We start from the raw sequence: 21,420 nt of genomic DNA on the forward strand, positions 1-21,420 counted from the left end.
ACGGAGAACATACTTTGTATGATTTGAGTCTTTTTAAATCTACCAAGACTTGTTTTATGGCCCAACATGTGATCTCTTCTGGAGAATGTTCCCTGTGCACTTGAGAAGAATATGTATCCTGCTGTTGTTGGATGGAGTGTCCTACAGATGTTTGTTAGGTCTAGATGGTGTATAGTGTTCTTCATGTCTTCTGTTTGTTGTTCATCTTCTGCCTAGAGGTCCTATCCATTATTAAGAGTGGAGATTGAGAGGAGTTCCCTGGTTTCTGCTGATTCTTGAGGACTAAGAAGGCACCCTCCCCCAACAGAATTCAGAGACCTGACAATGTCCCTGTATTGTGGAATTGCTTGCAGGAGAAAATCTTTTTGGTACTTTAGGCTGCTGTCAACTTACGTCACTAAGACCCGGTATTTATTTGAACTGAAAGAAGATGATGATGCATGTAAAAAAGCCCAGCAGACAGGAGCATTTTATCTCTTTCATAGCCTGGCTCCTTTGCTTCAGAAATCGGGACACCAATACCAGGCCCCCAGGCATAGCCTACTAGAGTTGGAAAGGCTCCTGGCAAGCTGTGGACAGGACACACAAAGAATAGAAGACTGTGCTGACTGAATGCTCTGAACAGCATGAAGCATGGTTTGCTCTGGATCTAGGTCTAAAAAGCTCCTCTTCATAAATGCTTCCTTACAGAAACCAGAAATGGAGACAGAGCTCAAGGGCTCTTTCACTGAGCTGAGGAAGGCTCCTTCAGCTGAATACAAAGGATGCCTCCTTGTTGACCACAGCTTGGGCTCTTCTCCGTTGGCATGATGCTCACCAGTTCTGTAGCAGAAGCGGGCAGCCCACCAAGAAGAATATGGCTGGCAGCAAGCATGTGTGCCCTTCCAATAAGATTATCTATTATCCACAGATGGCTCCTGGGGTGATCACTCTGGTGTCAGATGGGACTCAATGTCTGCTTGCCTGCCAGAGTTCCTTTCCCAAGGGAATGTATTCTGCCTGGGCAGGTTTTTGTGATATAGGTGAAAGTCTGGAAGAGGCTGTCTGGAGAGAAGTTGCAGAAGAGGTGGGATTGGAGGTGGAAAGACCGCAGTACTCCACATCCCAGCACTGGCCCTTTCCTAATAGCTCACTCGCGATTGCTTGTCATGCAACTGTGCAACCAGGGCAGACAGAGATCCAGGTGAACTTGAAAGAACTAGAGGCAGTTGGCTGGTTCAGTCATGATGAGGTAACCACAGCCCTGAGGAAAAACAATCCATATACTCAGCAACAGTATGGGACATTCTGGTTGCCCCCTAAGTTAGCCGTTGCCCACCAACTGATTAAGGAGTGGGTGGAAAAGCCGTCCTGCTCTACCCTGCCCACTTAGCTCAGATTGAGCCACCTAGATCAGTATCCTGGAGGGGCATAAAAGAGATCAGTGGATAAAGGGGAGGTGACCAAAGGCCATCTCCAACTTCATACTAAGGCAGAGCAGGAGGTGACCCTACAGCGGATGCCTCTAATAACAGTGTCAAGGAAGTTCCTATTCATAGGCAATCAAAATGCCAAACTGATAATGACAATTGTCAAAATCACACGAAAGTTTGAAGCATTAGCTTGGATATAGGCCTCCATGCACCCATTTTCACTGTCTTGGAAGGAAACATCTTTTGGCATGTATCTCATTAATGCGGGGTTTACACTAACTGCCAAAATGTGCCTGGTATAATTTTAATTTTATCTTAGTATTGAAGATACATAGCAAATCTCAACCCACTACTGAGTTACCTTTCATCCTCATAGAACTAAGGAAAATGGCACAATACAACATTAAAAAATTCATGTACAGGTATTTTGTACATGGTATTTAAATAAAAGCCTTATTTCTTTAAGTCGTCTGAAGGGATGACGAAAGTGGGAGCCAAGGTCTTCCTCAGAGTACTCTATAATAAATCAGATGCAGTGATGTTCTGCTGGGGTAACTGCATCCCAGTGGGGCTTAAGAGAGCTATGTCTTTTGCTGTTACTTGCTCAGCTTGTGACCCAAGGAAAAGATGATCACTTTGCCATGTCTGATTTCCTAAATATAAAATGGTCACTGCCATTTGCAGACTGTTAAGTGTTGTAACTTCAGCTGAGGGGTTAATGAGAGCGAACCATTTCTTGTTTTACGGGATAAACTAAATTTAGGATTGCTCATCATTCGTGTATGTCATTCTATACCTTGTCATCGGGGAGAATTTATCTGGAGGAAATAAAATAAATTTCCACACACACACACACACAAAGAGTGGAGATTGGAGTCTCCAACTATTTTATTGAATTTCTCCCTTCAGTTCTGTCAAGTTTTGCTTCATGTATTTCCCGGCTCTGTTCATAGGTACATGTATATGTAACTGCTTTGTCTTCCTGGCTGATTGACCCTTTGATTATAATAAAATATCCTGCTTTGTCTTAGATAATTTTATCTTAAATCTGTTTTGTCTGATACAGGATAGCCGTTTTGGCTCTCTTTTGGATACTGCTTCATGGGATATCTTTTTCTGTCCTTTTACTTTCAACCTACTTGTGTTCTACGGAAAAACGCTTAAAACTAAATTCTTCTGCTGTGCATATTTTTATTTCAGGTGAATATAGTGAATACAGTGAATGATGGTTTTTAAACCATTCACCACATTTAAATGAAAATCAACATAAAAAAAAATAAAAAGAGTTCTTCTTTCCCCCAGCTCTTAACTAGTTCTTGACTTAACTTTAAGGATTTATTCTAGAGAATCAAATTTGGAGTCTTACTTTCTAGAGGTTCACAAATCTCTTTAATGTCCAACCAGCAGGGAAAGGAAATTCCTAAGCAAGGAACACTGCTCAGGAAGTACTGTACCATGTCTCCAAATCCCTGAGAATCAAGTCAGAAAACTGGAAGCAACAGAAAGCACTATAAGGTAACTTAATTTCACTTTGTTGACGAGTCACTCCCTAAATCTAAATTAACAAAGTATGTAGGACACTTGTGTATAGCTAGTTGGTTATTTTACGACTCTCTAGCAAAGTACTGTTGAATAGAAATAACATGTGAACCACAAATGCAAGTCACACATGTAATTTTAAAGTTTCTAATAGTCATATTTTTAAAAGTAAAAACAGGAAAAATTGTTAATGTAGTTAATAATTATCACTTATTAATAAGTATAATTTACATATTTTATTTAACTCAATATGTCATCATTTCTGCATGTGATCAACATAAAATTGTTAATTATTCCTTTTTTTAAGATTTATTTATTTAGGGCACCTGGTGGCTCAGTCGGTTAAGCATCTATCTTTGGCTCAGGTCATGATCCCAGGGACCTGGGATCCAGCCCCATGTTGGGCTCCCTGCTCAGCAGCGAGTCTGCTTCTCCCTCTCTCTCTGTCCCTCCCCCTTCATGCGCGCTCTCTTTCTCTCTCTCAAATAAATAAGAGAGCAGGAGTGGGAGAGGCAGAGGGAGAGGGAGAGAGAGAATCTCAAGCTGACTCCCCTCTGAGCATGGATCCAGACTCGGGGCTCCATCTTACAACCCTGAGATCACGACCTGAGCCGAAATCAAGAGTTGGACACTTAACCGACTGACCCAGCCAGGCACCCCAAAATTGTTATTCCTAATTTTCTACTAAGTCTCTGAAATTTAGTCTGCACCTTACTCTTAAAGCACACTTATTTTCAAACTAGCTACATTTCAAGTGATCAATAACCACAATGGCTAGTGGCTACCATTCTGGACAAAGAACTATAGCATTTAAAACTGAAAATGGCCTTAAAATGCTCCATTTTGATCACATCAAACTTAAATAATTTTTTCTTAACCACAATTTATTATACATTGCTATAACATGACTGCTTATATAATGAGTATAAAAACATAATAACCTAACAAGTAGATGTACAGTCAGAATTAAATTTACAAATCTTGGAGGTTTCAATCTGCATCAGTAATGATAGCTAACATTTATTAAGCATTTACTCTGTGCTAGGCACTAGGCCAAGTATTTTAACACATGGTGGAAGGTACTTCTTTTATCTCCATTTCATAGAAGAGGGAACTGGGGCTTAGATAGAAGTTTAGAAGTTTAGAAGTTTAATTAACTTGGGCAAGATCACCACATCCAAGTTGTAAAGTCATTATTTGAATTCTCATTCTGGCTGGCTCTTGGAGCCTGTGATCCTAGCCTCCAAACTCTACACCTCCCTAAAATGTATCCAAACACCTGCAGAATTCAGTAAATTTCATATATAAAACTATGAGAGAGAGAAACAGAGAAAGAGCAAAAGAAACTAATGGAATCCAAATAACCCCTGCTTGTGTTCAATGTAACAATTTGCTGACTATTGTGTGCAGTGCCCTTTGGGAATGTGAAGGTTTCACTTGCCCCTGCTTGGCATGCTCTGACTGTAACAGACAGCTTCAGACAGGGGGGTTTGAAAGTCTTGATAAAAAGCAGCTGAAGAAATGTAAACAGTTCAGCATTTTATTTTCAGCAAACAACTTTTCTCAACAGTTCTCATCTCTTTTGCTGGCTCTTATCTAAGCAACAAAGAGCATCAATATTAGAAAGAGTTAGAAATCTTGTTTATCAGTCCAATGCCTATTAACTAATCCTTAATCCGTCAATGTACTATTTTATTCTGCATAATCGGGAGGGAGACTAACAGAAAATATGCAAATACACTTTCTACACACACAAGTGTGATGCATACATCCATATCACATGTAGCTGTCTGAGGTCTATTTCTTATTTAATCCTAAAATCCGTCTAATTAATAATAGCTGATAATTATTGAGTACTATGCAGACACCATGCCATGAAAATTTACAAATATTATCCTAACTTTTACAATACCCCTATGAAGAAGTGTTATTCCCCTTTTACAAATGAGAAAACAAAGCCAACTTTTTTTATTGTACCAAGTTAACTATTAATACAAACACCTGTAAAGAATACCATCACCTCTTAGCTGTATACAGTTAGTGATTATAATATTTTCATTTGTATTATTTAAACTGACCCTCATAATAAGTTGTGATACAGAGAGCACATGTGCTTACAACTACCAGGACAAGTAGTTGAGGTTCTTTTGGAGTCCCGGGGCAACTTTTAAAAATTTACAGATTGCTCATTTGGGAGAATCTTATTTTATTTACACTCAGCATCCAATAAACCAGAAATGACAGACAAGACCAAATTCTACTCCAGCTGAGAGAAGCTTTCACAGGGTTTTTAAAAGCCTAACTTCTCCAGCCACTCCCATTAACGTGAAAACCCATAAAACCAAGAGCAGTACCTGAAGAAGATTCTGATGCTCTCTCCTTAAGGAGTCTTGCCTCCTGTATTATGATAAATAGGTCATGACCAGGCTGTGCAGTACCTTCTGACGAACATCAAAAATCCCAAATTACCAGAGCACCTTGGTGGCTCAGTCAATTAAGCACCAACTCTTGATTTTGGCTCAGGTCATGACCTCAGGGTTTGTGAGATAGAGCCTCAAGCCCCATGTGGGGCTCTGCGCTCAGCGGGGAGTCTGCTTGAAGATTCTCTCCATCTGACCCTCTCCCCACTCTCTCTCTAAAATAAATAAATCTTAAAAAAAAAACTAAATTACCCAGATTTCATGTCCTAGTTGAGAGAAACTTCAAGTCTTCCATTTTCCCAACCTCACCCTTTTTCACAAGGGGTTGTAAACGCTCTGAGCAAATATGCCCCCAGAATTTAATAGAGGTAGGGTCAGGTCTAATAAGCTGAAGTGGAAGGTATCAGGAGCTGGCTGTTCACGGTTAACTGGGCCAAAGCAATGACAGCTAATCGGGAGTGAACAATACTAAAGGTGTTCCACCCCTCCATTTCATTTCCAATTATAATTTAATGTCAGAACTGTTGTGATTAATATCATACCTTAACAGCCATTATTATTCCATTTTATAGATGAGAAATCGAGGCTTAGAGACATTAAGTGCTCACTCAAGTGCACATAAGTAGTAAGAGACCAAGTACCCAAATTCACTCAAGTTCAAGGTTCTTTACCTTCCACCATCTAATCTCCTTGGGAAATAAACCTCTATTCTTGTGGGCTGCCATTATACAATTATCTGAGCTATTTTCTTATGGGGAGATAATACTCATAAAACAAACAGGACTCTCTCCATGGGAAATGGGTTTCTAAGCGCCATAAATTCCCAAAAGGCTGAGCATTAGGAACTCTCCAAACTGGCAGGTCTGCTGTTGAAAATGCAGTTCCCACTTCGGAGGCTTCCTGGACACCAGAACTGGTCTCACTTGTCAGGATGGCTGATATCCACCCCAAGTTTACAGGAATTTCTCCCATTTGGGGATCTCTTTATTTCTTACCCTTAAAAATCTCCTTCCATTTTGACTGGAAACTTACAATATTAAAATAAGCGTAGGCTGACATTTCATATTCCAGCAGCTGATGTCACCATTAACTTGTTTTATTTATAAACTGAAATAAGTTTATGCTTTGCCTCACCAAGAAAACAAGCTCCCTACCTTGACATATCTGTAGACTTACGTTGGAATTTCGATTATTTAATAATTATTAAACAAATATATGTAATCTACAGAGTCATTGCCAATAAAACACATACCACAGATTTTTAAAAAGTAACTGGAGATCAGGCCATACCCTAAGCAAGCCTCTAGACAGGTCATCTTATTTCCCTGGTAACCTAGTCATAAAATGGTTTGGGTAAGTAATTCCCAAAATCTTAATAATCTTGAGTGAGGAAAAAGACTCCTCAGAATCCAGACATGACCACCGCTGACCTAAATAAATACCAAGCAAAAAAAAAAAAAAAAAAAAACTACCCCAAATTAATCTACATAACGGTCTATCTTTAAAGAAATAATGCGTCATAAGAACAACAAATCGTCACATCTAAGAAACATCAATTCTACAAAGATAGGTCTGCAGACCTCTTGTGGAGAACGCATCACTGACACAGCTAAAACTTTCTAAGGGAGTTTTCTCCACCAATTCGTTAGAATCCTTTAAAAGATCTTATCTGGCAATCACAATTGCATAACGATCCCGGGGTCTCTGCCCAGAGATTCTGGACCCACTGGCCTGGATTCCAACATACAGCTAAGGCTTAAAATCACTCACTTAAAAGCAAATGTTTTAAGTAAATTTCCAGAGAGCAGAACTTCAGGATAGCCAATAGGAAATTAAATTCCCTACGAGCTGCCCGAAGTGTAGTACTCTCTCACCTAATGTGAACCTCCTCCCTACCACGGTCCTTTAGAGGCAAAAATGAATTCTTTTCTCCACTATCACCCTTAGCTCAAAACACTGGACTCGGTAGGGGCTCGAGAGAAGTGCCCTTTGACTTAAACACTGATTTCTCCGATTTGGGCAGCTCCAGTAGTAAAGGAAGATTGGGTGTATTGTTTATGCCATTGAAATCAGGTCTCTGGGCCCCTTAGTATCGGTAGGAATCCATAAACATTTAGATCAGCTCTGCAAACCAGTGTTGCTTTAGGGAGGGATTCTCTCTCCCAATTTCTCCCAATCATTGAAAGAACGGGACCCCAAAACAAGGAATTCAGGGAATAATCTCGGATCCTGGGTGGGGAGGGGCTGGAGGCACATGCGCTACGTGGACAACTCCGGACGACCCTGGGCTGGGGAGGGGAGGGGAGGCCTGGCTGGAAAGCCCAGGGCTGAGTAACACCTTTGCCGGACAAGCCGAAGGTGTGAGTCACTGGTGAGCACCGCGGGAGGAAGGGGCGGCTTGAGTCATAGTCCTGGGGGAGGTCGGAGGGTCTGACACATGAAGAAGCCTGTGAAGCCGGGAGTGGAATTTAAGCGGGAAGTGGGCTTCAAAGGAGCTCCTCCCAGGGGAGTGGAGGTTTAGGGTTCTAGAGACCTAGGGAACCGGGGCTGGGGGGCACTCGTCGCGCCGCGGGGAGGGGCTAGCAGGCGGCAGAGGAGGACGCCGGCCAGCCCTCGGCGCCGAAATCTCCCGCGCTCTGAAGCTAGCCCCACCTCCCCAGCCGGACCTCACGCCCCGCGGCGCGGCGCGGCCCGCCAGCCAGCCCCTCCCGCCACCTTCCCGACGTCACCCCAGGCCCCAGCTGGCCGGCAAAGTCCCCGCCCCACCTCGCCCGCGACAAGCCGGGCTGCCCGCCGCGAGTCGCCAGTGACGGCACTGCAGGGTGCGTGGCCAATCGGCGCGGCCCCGGAGGAGGCGGCCTCGGCCCCGCCTCCCGCGCCCAGAGCCAATGAGAAGCTGGCGCTGGGGGCCGCGGCGGGGTGAGGGGTCGCGAGGCCCCGCCCCATCCTCCCCTTTCCCCTTTGCCCCGCCCTTTCCCGCCCGCCCCCCTTCCCCCCCCAGCCCCGCGCCGCCGCTGGTGCAGGTCCCCGCGCTGGGCCCGCCCCCACCCCTCCCGCCGGCCCGCCAGCGCGCCTCACGGCTCCTGTCTCCCCTCCCTCCTTCTCTCTCACACGCCTAGCGCAATGGCGGCGGCCGCGGCGGAGCAGCAACAGTTCTACCTGCTCCTGGGAAACCTGCTCAGCCCCGACAATGTGGTCCGGAAACAGGCAGAGGTAACCGAGCTCGCCACCCCCGACCCCGCGCCCGGGCCGGCGCGCCGCCCTTCCCCCGACACCGCCCCGCCGGGCCTCGGCCGCTCAGCCGTGGCCGCGCAGGCCGGGGCCGGGCGGCGGCCGCGCAGCCCACGTGTGAGGCGGCCCGCGGCTCCTGGCCGTGCCCCCGGGCCCTTCCGGCCCTTGTCCCCGCGGCGCCCGGCGCCAGTTACTACCTCGCCACCCCTTGCGCACACGTGCAGCCACTCCTGACACGCTGCCCCCGCCCAGATGGGGAAGTCGGGCGGCGGGGAGGGATGTGGGGTGTGGGGCGGGCCCGGGGTTCCCCTCGCCCCTTTCCCGCTTTCTCCCGGTGGGAGCCTCCCCCACCCTTCCAACCTCGGTCTCCACCCAGCCTAGCCCTCCTGGTGCCCCAAACCCCGGCTGCTCCCTGACCCATCAGCTCTGTTTCTCTCCTGTCTTCGCCTTTCCCTCCCTCCCCCATCCCCTCTTTTTGAAATGTGTGTCTTCTCTTGCCTTTCCACTTACTTCCATTTAGTCCTCTTTTTCTTGTCTAGTTCCCGACATCGGAAGCTGGATTTCCCTCTCCCCTCCACCCGCCCACGGTTTTGTGAGTTGCCTTTAGGGTTTCTTTCCAAGCACCATCCACCTTTATTCTTCCTCAAGACAAATTTTTCTTTGATCTCTAGAGATTTGTGGTCTCATAACATAGCTGCGATGTCCTGGGACTTCCGTTGTTTAAGTGGGCCAGTGCCACCATATGTTTAAGTCTTTAATTTCATTAAATCTAACCTGAATCTCTCTCTCTCTCTCTTTTTTTTTATTTTTCTTTTTAAGCCACCTTTGGCTTCTGGACTCCAAATTGTGGAGCTGTGGATATATTTTCAAGAGACAGTAGTATTTCAGACGTATCTGCAAGTTCCTTTACCAAGTAGCAGCAAGACACGTAGTTCAGTATCAGACTGATGTTAATGCTGTCAGTGTTGAGACCACGATATATACGGGAGACACTAAAAGGGAAGGGCAGAAACTTTCTAGATTCTTTTAAGTGCATTATAAGTATGTCTTCATACTTGATTATATGTAGAGTTCTCTGCCACCACAAGATTGAAGATTTTTATAAGATTCAGTGAAGGATGTTCAGCCAGATATTTTTACAGAGCAGAAATTTATTTTACATGTGGCTGATGAAATTGGGGGACAAGTCCTCTTGTCATGAATTTTATGCATGTCTTTAGAATCACAATGTTGTTAATATTTACTTTGACTAGATTAAGATATGCTGGCTACGCTTAGTGGTTTTATAATATGTAAAGTAAATACACTGGAAGTTCAGTTCTGTATGAAAAAGCACTTTAAACAATTATTAACTTTAGTCTAATGATTTTTGATTCATGTATTATACATGTGATATGTGTTCAGGGTAAAAATTTAAACAGCGCAGATCGTTTTTTTCCCATTCCCCAAAGGTAACTACTTTTAAGTGTCTTGTGAGTAGTCCCTGAAAATATCTTTACTAGTGCAAATGTATACATTCATTTTTACATGAATGGGCCTTTTATATGCATACTGTTGTGCAACTTGGATTTTTCACTCAGCGTATTTCACATTGCCACATAAGAGATTTTGTTAAAGCAGCTATGTAGTATTCCATCATGTGGTTGTATTATTTATTCATCCAACCCTCCTATGAATGGACATTAGGTTTCCATTGTCCTCTTAAAAATGGGAATACATGCATACCTATCTTTTCAGACTTTGCCGGGTTTACTTGTGGAATACTTAAAAGTAGCATTTGTCCTTGGAAGTAATGTGCATTGATTAGTTGCATCAGTTTGCACTCCTGTCAGAGGGATGTGATGATGCCTATAAAAACATTTTAATGCATTTTGCTAACTCTGGAGGTAATTTTTCACCAAAATAAGTTCTTAATCCCAACCCATAATAGAAATTGCCATGTATTACAAAGTAGAACAGCATTGTAATTAGTAAGCGAGTTTAATTCTCCCTCTTCCCTCCAGTTGCTTAAGTCTCTATTGTCAAGCCTAGTGGGGAATCTCTCTTCTATTGAACTAAATACCAGTGTCTGGTTCAGCTTGAATTCCAATTGGTGCCTGTTGTAAATCTTTTATCACTTCCATCACTTTGGGGATAGTTAGGAGCATTCAGCACATTTTCTCATAAAGAACAATTGAAAAGTACAGTTGACCCTTGAACAACTCAGAGGTCAGGGACAACAGCCCCCACACCCCCAACTCCCCAAAACTTAACTAATAACCTCCTGTTGACTGGAAGTCTTACCAATAACATAAACAGCCAATTAACATATATCGTATGTTATGCATATTATATACTATATTTTTACAACAAACTAAGCTAGAGAAGAAATGTTACTAAGAAAATCATAAGCGGAGAAGAGACAGTCCAGTACTATACTGTAGTCATAAAAAATCCATGTATAAGTGGACCCGCACAGTTCAAACCCATGTTGCTCAAGGATCAACTGTACTGTTAGTCTCTATTCCTATCATTCAGGTAGTACATTTTTACTTTCAGAAACATATTAATATGTAAATTAGGTATTATAAAATAGAATATTCTTAATTTGACACCAAAAAAGGTAAATGTTAGAGGGGAAGTTTCCTGGTCTCATATAACACAAAGTTGGACTGTAAATAGAGCTTCTTAAGAAAGCAAAATATTATTTGAAAGATAAATAGCTGCATATATTTTAATACCCCTTTTTTTGCCTTATGAAATGAGCTGTTTATAAGTAATCAAACTAAATTAAATGGAGTATTACTGTCTGAAGTAGCAAATAAATTTTTTTTAACTAAAGAATTGGCAAAAGGTCAGTAAATATCTTTGTAATTTACTCCGTCAAAATAAAAATACTTAATTGAGGGCGCCCGGGTGGCTCAGTCATTAAGCGGCTGCCTTCGGCTCAGGTCATGATGCCAGGGTCCTGGGATCGAGCCCTGCATCGGGCTCCCTGCTCCGCGGGGAGCCTGCTGCTCCCTCTCCCACTCCCCCTGCTTGTGTTCCCTCTCTCGCTGTGTCTCTCTCTGTCAGATAAATTTTTTTAAAAATCTTTAAAAAAAATACTTAATTGACACAAATACCAAACTGTCGAGTAAGGTGACTTGTTTTATATTCAAATGTGAAATCAAGTACAGTAGAAGACTTTCATTGTAATATATTGAAAACATTAAAAGTCTTCAAAACTTAAAAGTTTTTTAAAACTTCCATTGTATAAACCATTTGGTGCGCTTTATATTTCTGTTAAATCTTCAAGGATTTTTTCTCTTTAACTTTACAAAAAATGTTTCTGATGCTTGAAGAAATGATTTCAATGCCCCTAAGTCTCAAAATACAGTAACATGAATAAACGATTGAATAAGTAGTTGACAGGTAATACAAAGTTGAATGTCCATGGCATTCATGACTAGACATTTTTATGACATAAGCTTAAGTATTTTATTAATCATATGCATGGATTTTACATTCTTATTTTTTCCATTGACTTTGTTTTTCATTGATTCTAATATAGAACTTCATTAATGAGATTTTAATTGGAGGAAGGTAACATTGAAAAATGTGCTTGATTTTTGAGGAACCAGGGTGTTTACTAGGTAAAACTTGTCCCCTCTTCATATGCAAGGTAGGCTCATGATAAATATTTATGGAATGAGTGAAGTAAGTACTTATTAGCATTTCTTCTTTGTGGGCAGGAAAGGGGGAGGTGAAATCTGCTTTACATTGTGGGATTGTGCATGGTAAAATCAAATGGAGTTGAAATTCTGTTTGCTGTGACGCTGGCAACATTCACTGAACCTGCCTGGCCTAGTGCTAGGAATATTCTTAGAAAGAGTCTTTATATTTTTATGTAGTCTTTATATATGTGTTCTTTGTATTTGCTGCACTCCAATGTGCTGGGAATATGAGGAGAAAGATAGCATCCCTGTTTTGGTGGAACTCAGTCTATTTAGGCTAATAACTTGATTTTAAATCTGTGTTCTTTTTGCCAAACTATTATCCTTGACCAGTGTTACGGTATAAATGTAATACAATATCTGGATTGCCACAGCGGAACATAACAAATGGGGGAGAACCCTCTCTCAGGAATCAGATGTCACTCATATAAACTCTTTATTGACTTCTAGTTCCTTATGGAATAGAGTTCAGTATTTGACCTAATGTTTGTAAGTGTCTACTAGAATTAGCATAGTAGAACTGTCAAACTAATAGTCCCAGCTGGGCAAGGTTTTCTGAGAGTGATATCCTAGTAAGGAATTTTTTTTCTGAAACTTGATTTAGACCACTGGAAATGAAAGTCTTAAACATTTATAGCATCGAAGGTAGGGACAAAGAATAAAAAGGCATTTTTATGTACTGTGAGAGACTGTGTTTAAATGAAAATGCTATAACCCGTCTTTCAGTTGCATTCATAAAGATTAAGTGAGAAACCTCAAGGTACATATCCATTTTTGCAATCATCTTATGAATATCTCTACATAAATTACCTCATTTCTGTCTACATGAATCCAGACCATCTTCTCTCCTCAGCTGTAAATGCTTGTCACAGTTTTCAGCATCGTTGTGTTCCTGTGTGCTTATGTACTTGAGAAGAACTTGAGGTTATCAGAAGATTTTGAATTCTCCTTTCCCCCACATGTATTCTTTGGATTGAGATATGTTTGAGAAGTTTGAGAACTATGTAGCGGTGTATAAATAGAACTGGTTGGTTGGTGGAGTCAGACAGACCCCAGGAGTGAAACCTGGAAAGAGTGTTCAGTGCTAAGGAGATTTTGAGTACAGCTGGCCTCAGAAAACCAGAGTTCTTTCTACTGCTTATTGTATGTAACCTTGGGCAGGTCATTTCACTTCTGAGCCTTTATTTCCTTATCTATCAATATTTCAGGGATGCCACAGAGCACTTAATAAAAGTTATAATAAGGTAGATGTGGATTCAGGGAGACCCTGCGTTCCCTCCCTTGTCCTTGTCACTTCTGTCCAGAGAAACCAAGCAGTTATAGCGGTGGTAGCTCTTAGAGAGCAGACAAGGTAAACATCTTCTTGGGGAAAACAATTCCAAGTGTCTTTCAAAGAATGATGTATTTTCCACAGTAAAAGACTGCTCTTGTTAGAATTGGTATACGTGCACATGAATCTATACTTCTCTTTAACTTACTTTTGCAGACAGTGTATATTTAGATCTTGTATTTTGATTCACTCTGACAATCCATCTTTTGATAGTGTCAACTTTTTATTGTTAGCCAATTTATTTTCATTTTACATTATTCATGGAGAAGGAAAGAAGTGCCCTGACTCACAAAACCTAGATTTAAGTCACCTGACCATATTCATTTATTTATGTATATAAATTTAGTATAATCCTTGCTTGAAAGAAAAAGTAGTATAAAGAATTTGAATACTTTCTTTCCCTTTCTTGGATTTACTTGATCTGAGGTACGTCTCTGGTGGTTGTAAGTAGTGGTAACTTGAACCAATTCTACATCATCTGATCTAGAAAATGTTGACAAGATAAGTAGTTTTCCATGATGTAAAGGGATATTAGGTGAGCACTTAACTTTACAGCATGGTAGCTCAGGTCACATTTAAGAATTTTTTGGCCCTCTTTCACCTTGAGTTTTGTTCATAAAAGAAGCAAAAGTTGGGAAAATGTGCACATACATTAGAAAAATCTAAGAGCTAAAGGTGGGAAGGGAGCTTGAAAGTCACTCTCTGGACATCCTTTCTTTCCTGACCAGCTGAAGTGTATTTTGTGTCACGGGAAAATTTTACCAACAGACCTAGACTACATGATTTCTCATGCATGGACCTTGCCCAGTCTTCATTTCATTTCTTTTCACTCACGACATTTTTTTAACATATTCTAACCTTAAACGTTTTTCTTTCTCCTATAGGAAACCTATGAGAATATCCCAGGCCAGTCAAAGATCACATTTCTCTTACAAGCTATCAGAAACACAACAGCTGCTGAGGAGGTACTAATTTAGTATTTGAGAATATGACATTATTACAAAACAAGTTGGGTATTAGATGGTGGTCCGTGTAGGTAATGAGAACTGTTATTTACTGCGTAGACGTTACCAGAACTTTGAACTTAGTATTTGCTAAAAGCTATTTTGCAGTTATAGTTTTTTTGAGTACTCTGTATTAATGAAATTTCTTTTTTTATGTCAGGTGATGTGTCCAGGTTTAAGTTAATGGTTTTCAAATAATTACATAAAATTTTATTAAATTTAAGTGATTTCTGTAGCTATAAAAAAATTTTCTTCCTTGAAACAATTCATTCTAAGGGAGGAAATTAATTCATTCGGTGTTTTACTGTGTTGCCAAATGTTTCTGAGAAAATATCTATTCTGTCTTTGAAATTTTTATGCTTATAGTCATCTCTAAGTAGTGAAGAATATATGCTGAAGATGTTTAGGAACAAAGAGACACTGTTGAATCCTTTATAAATCATGGTTTTTAGCAAATGACCTAGTTACTATACCAAATTGAAATTTATTGTTTCTTACTGTTTTTCCATGCATTTAGCAGTGGATTTTTTTTCTTACCAAAAGTAATATCTTTACATATATTAAATGTTAAGTGAATGTTTTCTTTATTTTGGAAAATTTGTCAAAATATCCCAAGTCTAGAAAACCAATCCCACCTATGAAACATGGAATTGAGAATTTGTAAAGTGAGGGAAGCCTGGCCGGCTCAGTTGATAGAGCATACAGCTATTGATCTTGGGATCATGAGTTCAAGCCCCACATTGGGCATAAAGATTATTTTTAAAAAAGGGGGGGAAATTTGTATAGTGAGACTTCTTTACTAATATTAAAACATGATGGAAATGGAGTCACACTAAACTTCCACGTCCACATAGTATTACACCTGACTTTTTGTGGTCAATTAGTTTAAATTGGCAATTTGAAATTCTTTGGTAATGCTTAGAAAACAGTATAAAAGTGCCTCAGTTTTTAAAAATAGGTGACAGAAGGCGCTTCTTCACCTTTGTATTCTTTAATTCAAAATGAGTCAAATATGAAGAACTACATAACAAATCTCTAAAAACAGTTGGCTATTTTAATTATTGAAGACTGAATCAAGTTATGAAACAGATTTTTTTTTTAAGATATTATTTATTTGAGAGAGAGAGAACTCACAAGAGAGAGGGAATGAGCAGGGGAGAGGGGCAGAGGGAGAGGAAGAAGCAGACTCCCCGCTGAGCCCAATACGGGGTTCGATCCCAGGACCCTGGGATCACACCTGAGCCGAAGGCAGACACTTAACCAACTTAGCCACCCAGGCACACCCACTATGAAACAAATTTTACAAGCCAAGAATAAATACTACTAAAAACTATCAACTTTTAATTTAAAAAACCTATATTGAACCCTTCTTAAATCTTGATTTGATTTAGGAATTAGATGATTGTGAACTAGCCTCAGGATCTTGATTGTGGCTTCATAGTTGTCAGTGTAAGTGTGAGAACTGCATAAACTTGAAGTACTTTTACAGGGATTTTAACCATTTTGAATCCTTTCTAGAGCATTAAAGATTTCTTTAAAAGTTTGCTCTTTGCCAAAAGTAATTCAGATAAAAAGATTCATTGAAAAGTGACTTGAGAAAAAAATTGGCACGTTTTATTTGTGTAGCTTAACTCCTTTTTGTTGGTCACAGTCCCATACTGATTATAGTGATAATGAGTCCCTGCAGCCCGGAAATGAAAGAAAACATGAAAAATTGGGTTTAATAGTTTCAATGGCATATTGATTTCATATGATAAAATTTTAGAACGATATTTGTCTTTGGATAATCTAAGGGAATATTAAACAGAAAATGCCAAACTTAAATATATTTTACAGATTTTTAAATGGGATAAGTATACACATTGAGATTGATTAGCACTTTTAGGCATTAGAAACTTGTAATGTTTGTTTGCTCGAATGAAGCATAAAGATAAATGGATTTGATAGCATGTTATCTAAGAGGCTAATGAAAGGGCTGTGATACAGCGAGATAGGCCAGGCTGGGAGTAAGATTAGGTACACTAGAATGAGAGCCAGATGGAGGAGTAGGAAAGGAGCGTTCTAAGGTTTGCAGTTTATATTAATTTCTTTTTCTTAAAAGAATGTATTAAAAATAGAAATTAAAGATAGGTTCATCATTGCTAAGATGTTTCCTATTTGTAATCTGATGTGTTCAGGGGTTTTTCCTTAGCTATGAACAAAAAAATAGCTTTTGGGTAGCATTTTCTATACAGTAGGCTAATGTGATAAGAGTTTTCTATATTTTACCTATTTAAAAAAAATCTAAGTGCTTTTGAAATGAATTGTAAAAATAGAATAGTAAAATACATCAATGGTAGAGTGAATGTAGTTTGTTGGAAATTTTTTTCTCTCGTAAGACACCAAGTTATTAACCACATTATCCATTTATAGGCTAGACAAATGGCTGCTGTTCTCCTAAGACGTCTTTTGTCCTCTGCATTTGATGAAGTCTATCCAACTCTTCCTTCTGATGTTCAGACTGCCATCAAGAGTGAACTACTGATGATTATTCAAATGGAAACCCAGTCTAGCATGAGGAAAAAAATTTGTGATATTGCTGCAGAGCTGGCCAGGAATTTAATAGGTGTGTATGCAGATACATTCATTATTATGTTATAGAAGAAAATGAGTATATCCTTTTTTTAAGTGGGGTCTTCTCAAAGGAAGATTCGCAATTACCTGAGTACCATTTATTCTGTTCGAATTGAGAGTGATTATGGATTCTGCATTTAGAGCCAAAAATTACAGATGTTTGTGGAGTATAGTCATAATACCTGTTGATCTTCAGAATGTCTGTTTGGAGAAGTAATTTTGTAGTTTACTTAAAAATTGTCAGTTTTATTTCCTCCTTAATCTGTAAAGCTTTGAAAGCACAGTGTAATTTACAGCCTACTTTGTAGATTAAACTTGCCAGCAGAAGTAAAAATCAGTGGACTCCAGGAGCTTTTGCTATTACATTTGTGTATTAGTAAATTATGGACATAGGCTATTATACCACTATACCATATACTTTATGAAATACCCCCAAAATATTTTTAAACAATGAAATAAAAGGAAAATCTCTAAAAATGCATTTTGCCAACAATCAAAACCCTTTTTGGTCACACTAAAAAATACTAAGTAATTGAATATGCTTTGTTATTTTTTTTGACAGATTCAGATATAATTTTTTTTTTAAGATTTATTTAGGGGCACCTGGGGGGCTCAGCCGTTAAGTGTCTGCCTTCGGCTTAGGTCATGATCCCAGGGTCCTGGGATTGAGCCCCGCATTGGGCTCCCCACTCCGCAGGAAGCCTGCTTCTCCCTCCCGCTCCCCCTGCTTGTGTTCCCTCTCTCGCTTTGTCTCTCTCTGTCAAATAAATAAAATCTTTAAAAAAAAAATTTTGTTTATTAGACAGAGAGTCGGGGAGGAGGGGAAAAGGGAGAGGGGAGCGGGAATCTTAAGCACACTCTGCACTGAGCATAGAGCCCAGCACAGGGCTCAATTTCACTACCTGAGCTGAAACCAAGAGACGCTTAACCGACTGCACCACCCAGCCATCCCATTCATAGATATGATTTTAAACTGAGTTCATATTAGGCAGCATTTTTAAAGGTTGAAAAGGATGCCTCACTCAGATAAGGGCTAAATGGGAGAATATTGTTGGTCTGCTTATTAGTAAATCATGACACTAATTTTTTTTTTAATTTAATACTTAGTTAACATATAATGTAGTATTGATTTCAGGAGTAAATTTAGTGATTCATCACTTAAATACAACACCTAGTGCTTAGTTAACATATAATGTAGTGTTGGTTTCAGGAGTAAACTTAGTGATTCATCACTTAAATACAACACCTAGTGCTCTCCTTAATACCCATCCCGCATCTAGCCTATACCCAGCCCACCTCCCCTCCAGCAACCCTCGGTTTGTTCTCTATAGCTAAGAGTCTCTGTGGTTTGCCTCCTTCTGTTTTTATCTTATTTTTTCTTCCTTTCTCTTGTGTTTATAGTTTTATTTCTTAAATTACACATATGAGTGAAATCATAGGGTATTTGTCTCTCTCTGACTTAACTTCAGTTAGCGTTAATACACTGTAGCTCCATCCATTTCATTGCAAGTGGCAAGATATTGTTCTTTTTGATGGCTGAGTAATATTACAGTGTGTGTGTGTACCACATCTTTATCCATTCATCAGTCGGTGGACATTTGGGCTCTTTCCATAATTTGGCTACTGTTGATAGTGCTGCTGTAAACGTTGGGGTGCACATGCCCCTTTGAATGCACTTTTTTGTATCCTTTGGATAAATACCTAGTAGTGTAATTGCTGGGTATTAGGGTATGACACTAATTTTTTAATTTCCACTTCCAATAATGCCGAAATTTTTGTTCAAGTCAGTTGACTGATACCAACCAATTCTTAAAAATATTCCTATACGTTAAATTTTTTACTTGAAGTTCAAAACCCACTGAGGCCTTTAAATTTGAATTTTTAAGTAGCCTAGAAAATCTGTTTTCACATTTTTTTAGGCGTGCAGATAAGATTTTTATAGGTGATCTGTCTAATTCAAAATCACAATAATGGAAAGGTTTCCAAAATGTTTCAAAGTGCTCTCTCCATAGATTTTTTTTTTTTTTAATCGAGCTTTCATTCTCTCTGACCCCCAAGCAAGATCTTTATGTTTAAAGGGACTGATTAGGGTATTTTTTTATGTCAGCTGGGTAGCACATTTATTTCAGAAAAGTTCAGCAAATATGGAGGGAAATTTTTTTAAAAGAAAAAGTGGATACATAACTCATCTGTAATTTCTACAACTCTTAAAATTCTTTGTGACGGTATGATTGTTGAGTCTTTTAATTGGTACAGATTTGTGTGGTTGCTCATTTTTATTACAAAGTACCGCAAAAATTCTTTATTTTAAAATCTGTTTAAAAATAAACACCTTAGTAGCATGAGTACTGCTCTGGGTCCTGAGATTCCCACTCCTGAGTCTTCTCCAGTTTGAAGGCATATTTAGTGTTTTGGCTTCAAGACCTTGATACCAAATATTAACTTTGCCTACTTTTTAAACTCTTTAATAGCAATAGTATATATAAATAAATAAAATCTTAAAAAAACCCACAAGGGTGCCTGGGTGGCTCAGTCGGTTAAGCGTCTGCCTGAGGCTCAGGTCGTGAGGATCCTGGGATCGAGTCCCACATCGGACTCCCTGCTCAGCAGGGTGTTTGCTTCTCCCTCGGCCCCCCCCCCACTCTCTCTCGCAAAAATAAGTAAAATCTTAAAAAACTCTTTAATAGCAATAGTATAAATAAAAGATTTAACCAATCAAATAGTCATAGTGCTGCCTTTTCTCCAAATGCTATTCCTTAGAAATAACCACTGCCGATATAACCTGTGCTTATGTAACCCAAAAGCACAGTTGCTTTTTACAAGATTAGATTGCCATGTTTATGGGTAAAGAATCTAATTTTATTAGGATTTTTTAAAAATATAGAGCATGTGACATTTTCTACTACTACATACTTTGAGGCTTATGAAATGAAAAGATTCACCCTTCATTTTTTTGAAGTTTTGATTTACACACTTTGTGCCTGGATTTCTTTACTTTTAGATGAGGATGGCAACAACCAGTGGCCTGAAGGTTTGAAGTTCCTTTTTGATTCAGTGAGCTCTCAAAATATGGGACTGCGGGAAGCTGCCCTTCACATTTTCTGGTACATTCATTGATCTTATTTTCCTGAAAAATTGAATGTCATGAATGTGCAAAGCACATTTTAATTGATTTGTTTTAGTCTGACTTTTTAGACTTAAATAAGGCCTTTAGATGAGCTTTGTATTTGTGTTGGAAGTAAAATTGAAAAACAAAGCTTTTAATTTTATTTTATAATCCTTTTTTGTATACAAGGGTCCTCTGCAATTTTTTTCTTTCCTTGGTCTTTTATGATTCCATGAAAGACAGTTTCTTCTCCTTTATTTGGAGATTGACACAGTAGTAAATATAAATATATCTTTTAAAAAGCCACTTGAATGATAAAATCTTGAAGAGAGAAAAGGCTGGTGAATCCCCATTGTTTTCTGGGTCTTCTATAACTAAACTTTATAAAAACACAGTATATTAATAAACTCCTGTATATTTATAAGCAAATGGTCTAAGTTTAGAATTACAATTATCTGCATTAAGAAAAATTTTGTCCATGTTACACAGTTCTACAGTAAAAATATAATTGGATTTATAACTTTTCAAGATTGTATACTTTTAAAAATGAGATCTACCTTGAGTATCAGAAGAGGATAAGGGTAGATATTACACCATTTTCTACTTCAGTTGTCAGATGTATCTTAGCTATATTGGTAATCCAGAGTAGAGAATGAATTAATTGAAAGTATTCAGTGTAACTGTTAACCACATTTAAAGTAGAGCAGAATTTGGACTACCTAGATCACTGACCGAGCCTAGGAGCAGATCGTTAGGCAGTACTGTTACTGCAGCTACCATCTGAAACCTTGTACTTGCTTTTGTCCCGTCCTGCACTCCAGGTCACCTTCCTAAGGAGACAGAGTGATAAGGATAAAGCATAGGGCTGGGATTGGCTGCTGAGTAATGTGTGTGCGCACCTGGATTGCCCCTGCTCCCAGCCTAATCCTCTCTGCTCTGTTTGTTGCATTCGCCGAACCCCAAAAGAGGATTGCTTGGAGGATGGGTAGATGATGTTCAGCCTTCAAGGTTAATGCACACTTGGGTCAGGCTGATGTTTAAGGTTAGATTAGAGCGCTAGATGTTCTAGC

At 39.6% G+C, this 21,420-nt stretch overlaps 1 protein-coding gene and 1 pseudogene across 1 annotated transcript in view; both read left to right on the top strand.

The window, feature by feature from the left end:
• Positions 1-313: 313 nt before the first annotated feature.
• Positions 314-1,276, top strand: LOC114215891 (NAD(P)H pyrophosphatase NUDT13, mitochondrial-like; annotated as a pseudogene).
• Positions 1,277-8,428: 7,152 nt separating this feature from the next.
• The window catches only part of IPO5 (importin 5), a 41,739-nt gene continuing 28,747 nt past the window's right edge, over positions 8,429-21,420 (top strand). The window contains exons 1-4 of the mRNA XM_028112042.2: positions 8,429-8,584; positions 14,512-14,592; positions 17,044-17,236; positions 20,246-20,348. Of these exons, the coding sequence (XP_027967843.1) occupies positions 8,495-8,584; positions 14,512-14,592; positions 17,044-17,236; positions 20,246-20,348 (467 nt within the window). The 5' untranslated portion in view covers positions 8,429-8,494. The remainder of the gene's footprint in view (positions 8,585-14,511; positions 14,593-17,043; positions 17,237-20,245; positions 20,349-21,420) is intronic.

Source organism: Eumetopias jubatus, unplaced genomic scaffold (assembly GCF_037043125.1).
Source record: "Eumetopias jubatus isolate StellerSeaLion01/CBP00866 unplaced genomic scaffold, mEumJub1_p1.0 scaffold_3, whole genome shotgun sequence".
Lineage (NCBI taxonomy): Eukaryota > Metazoa > Chordata > Mammalia > Carnivora > Otariidae > Eumetopias > Eumetopias jubatus.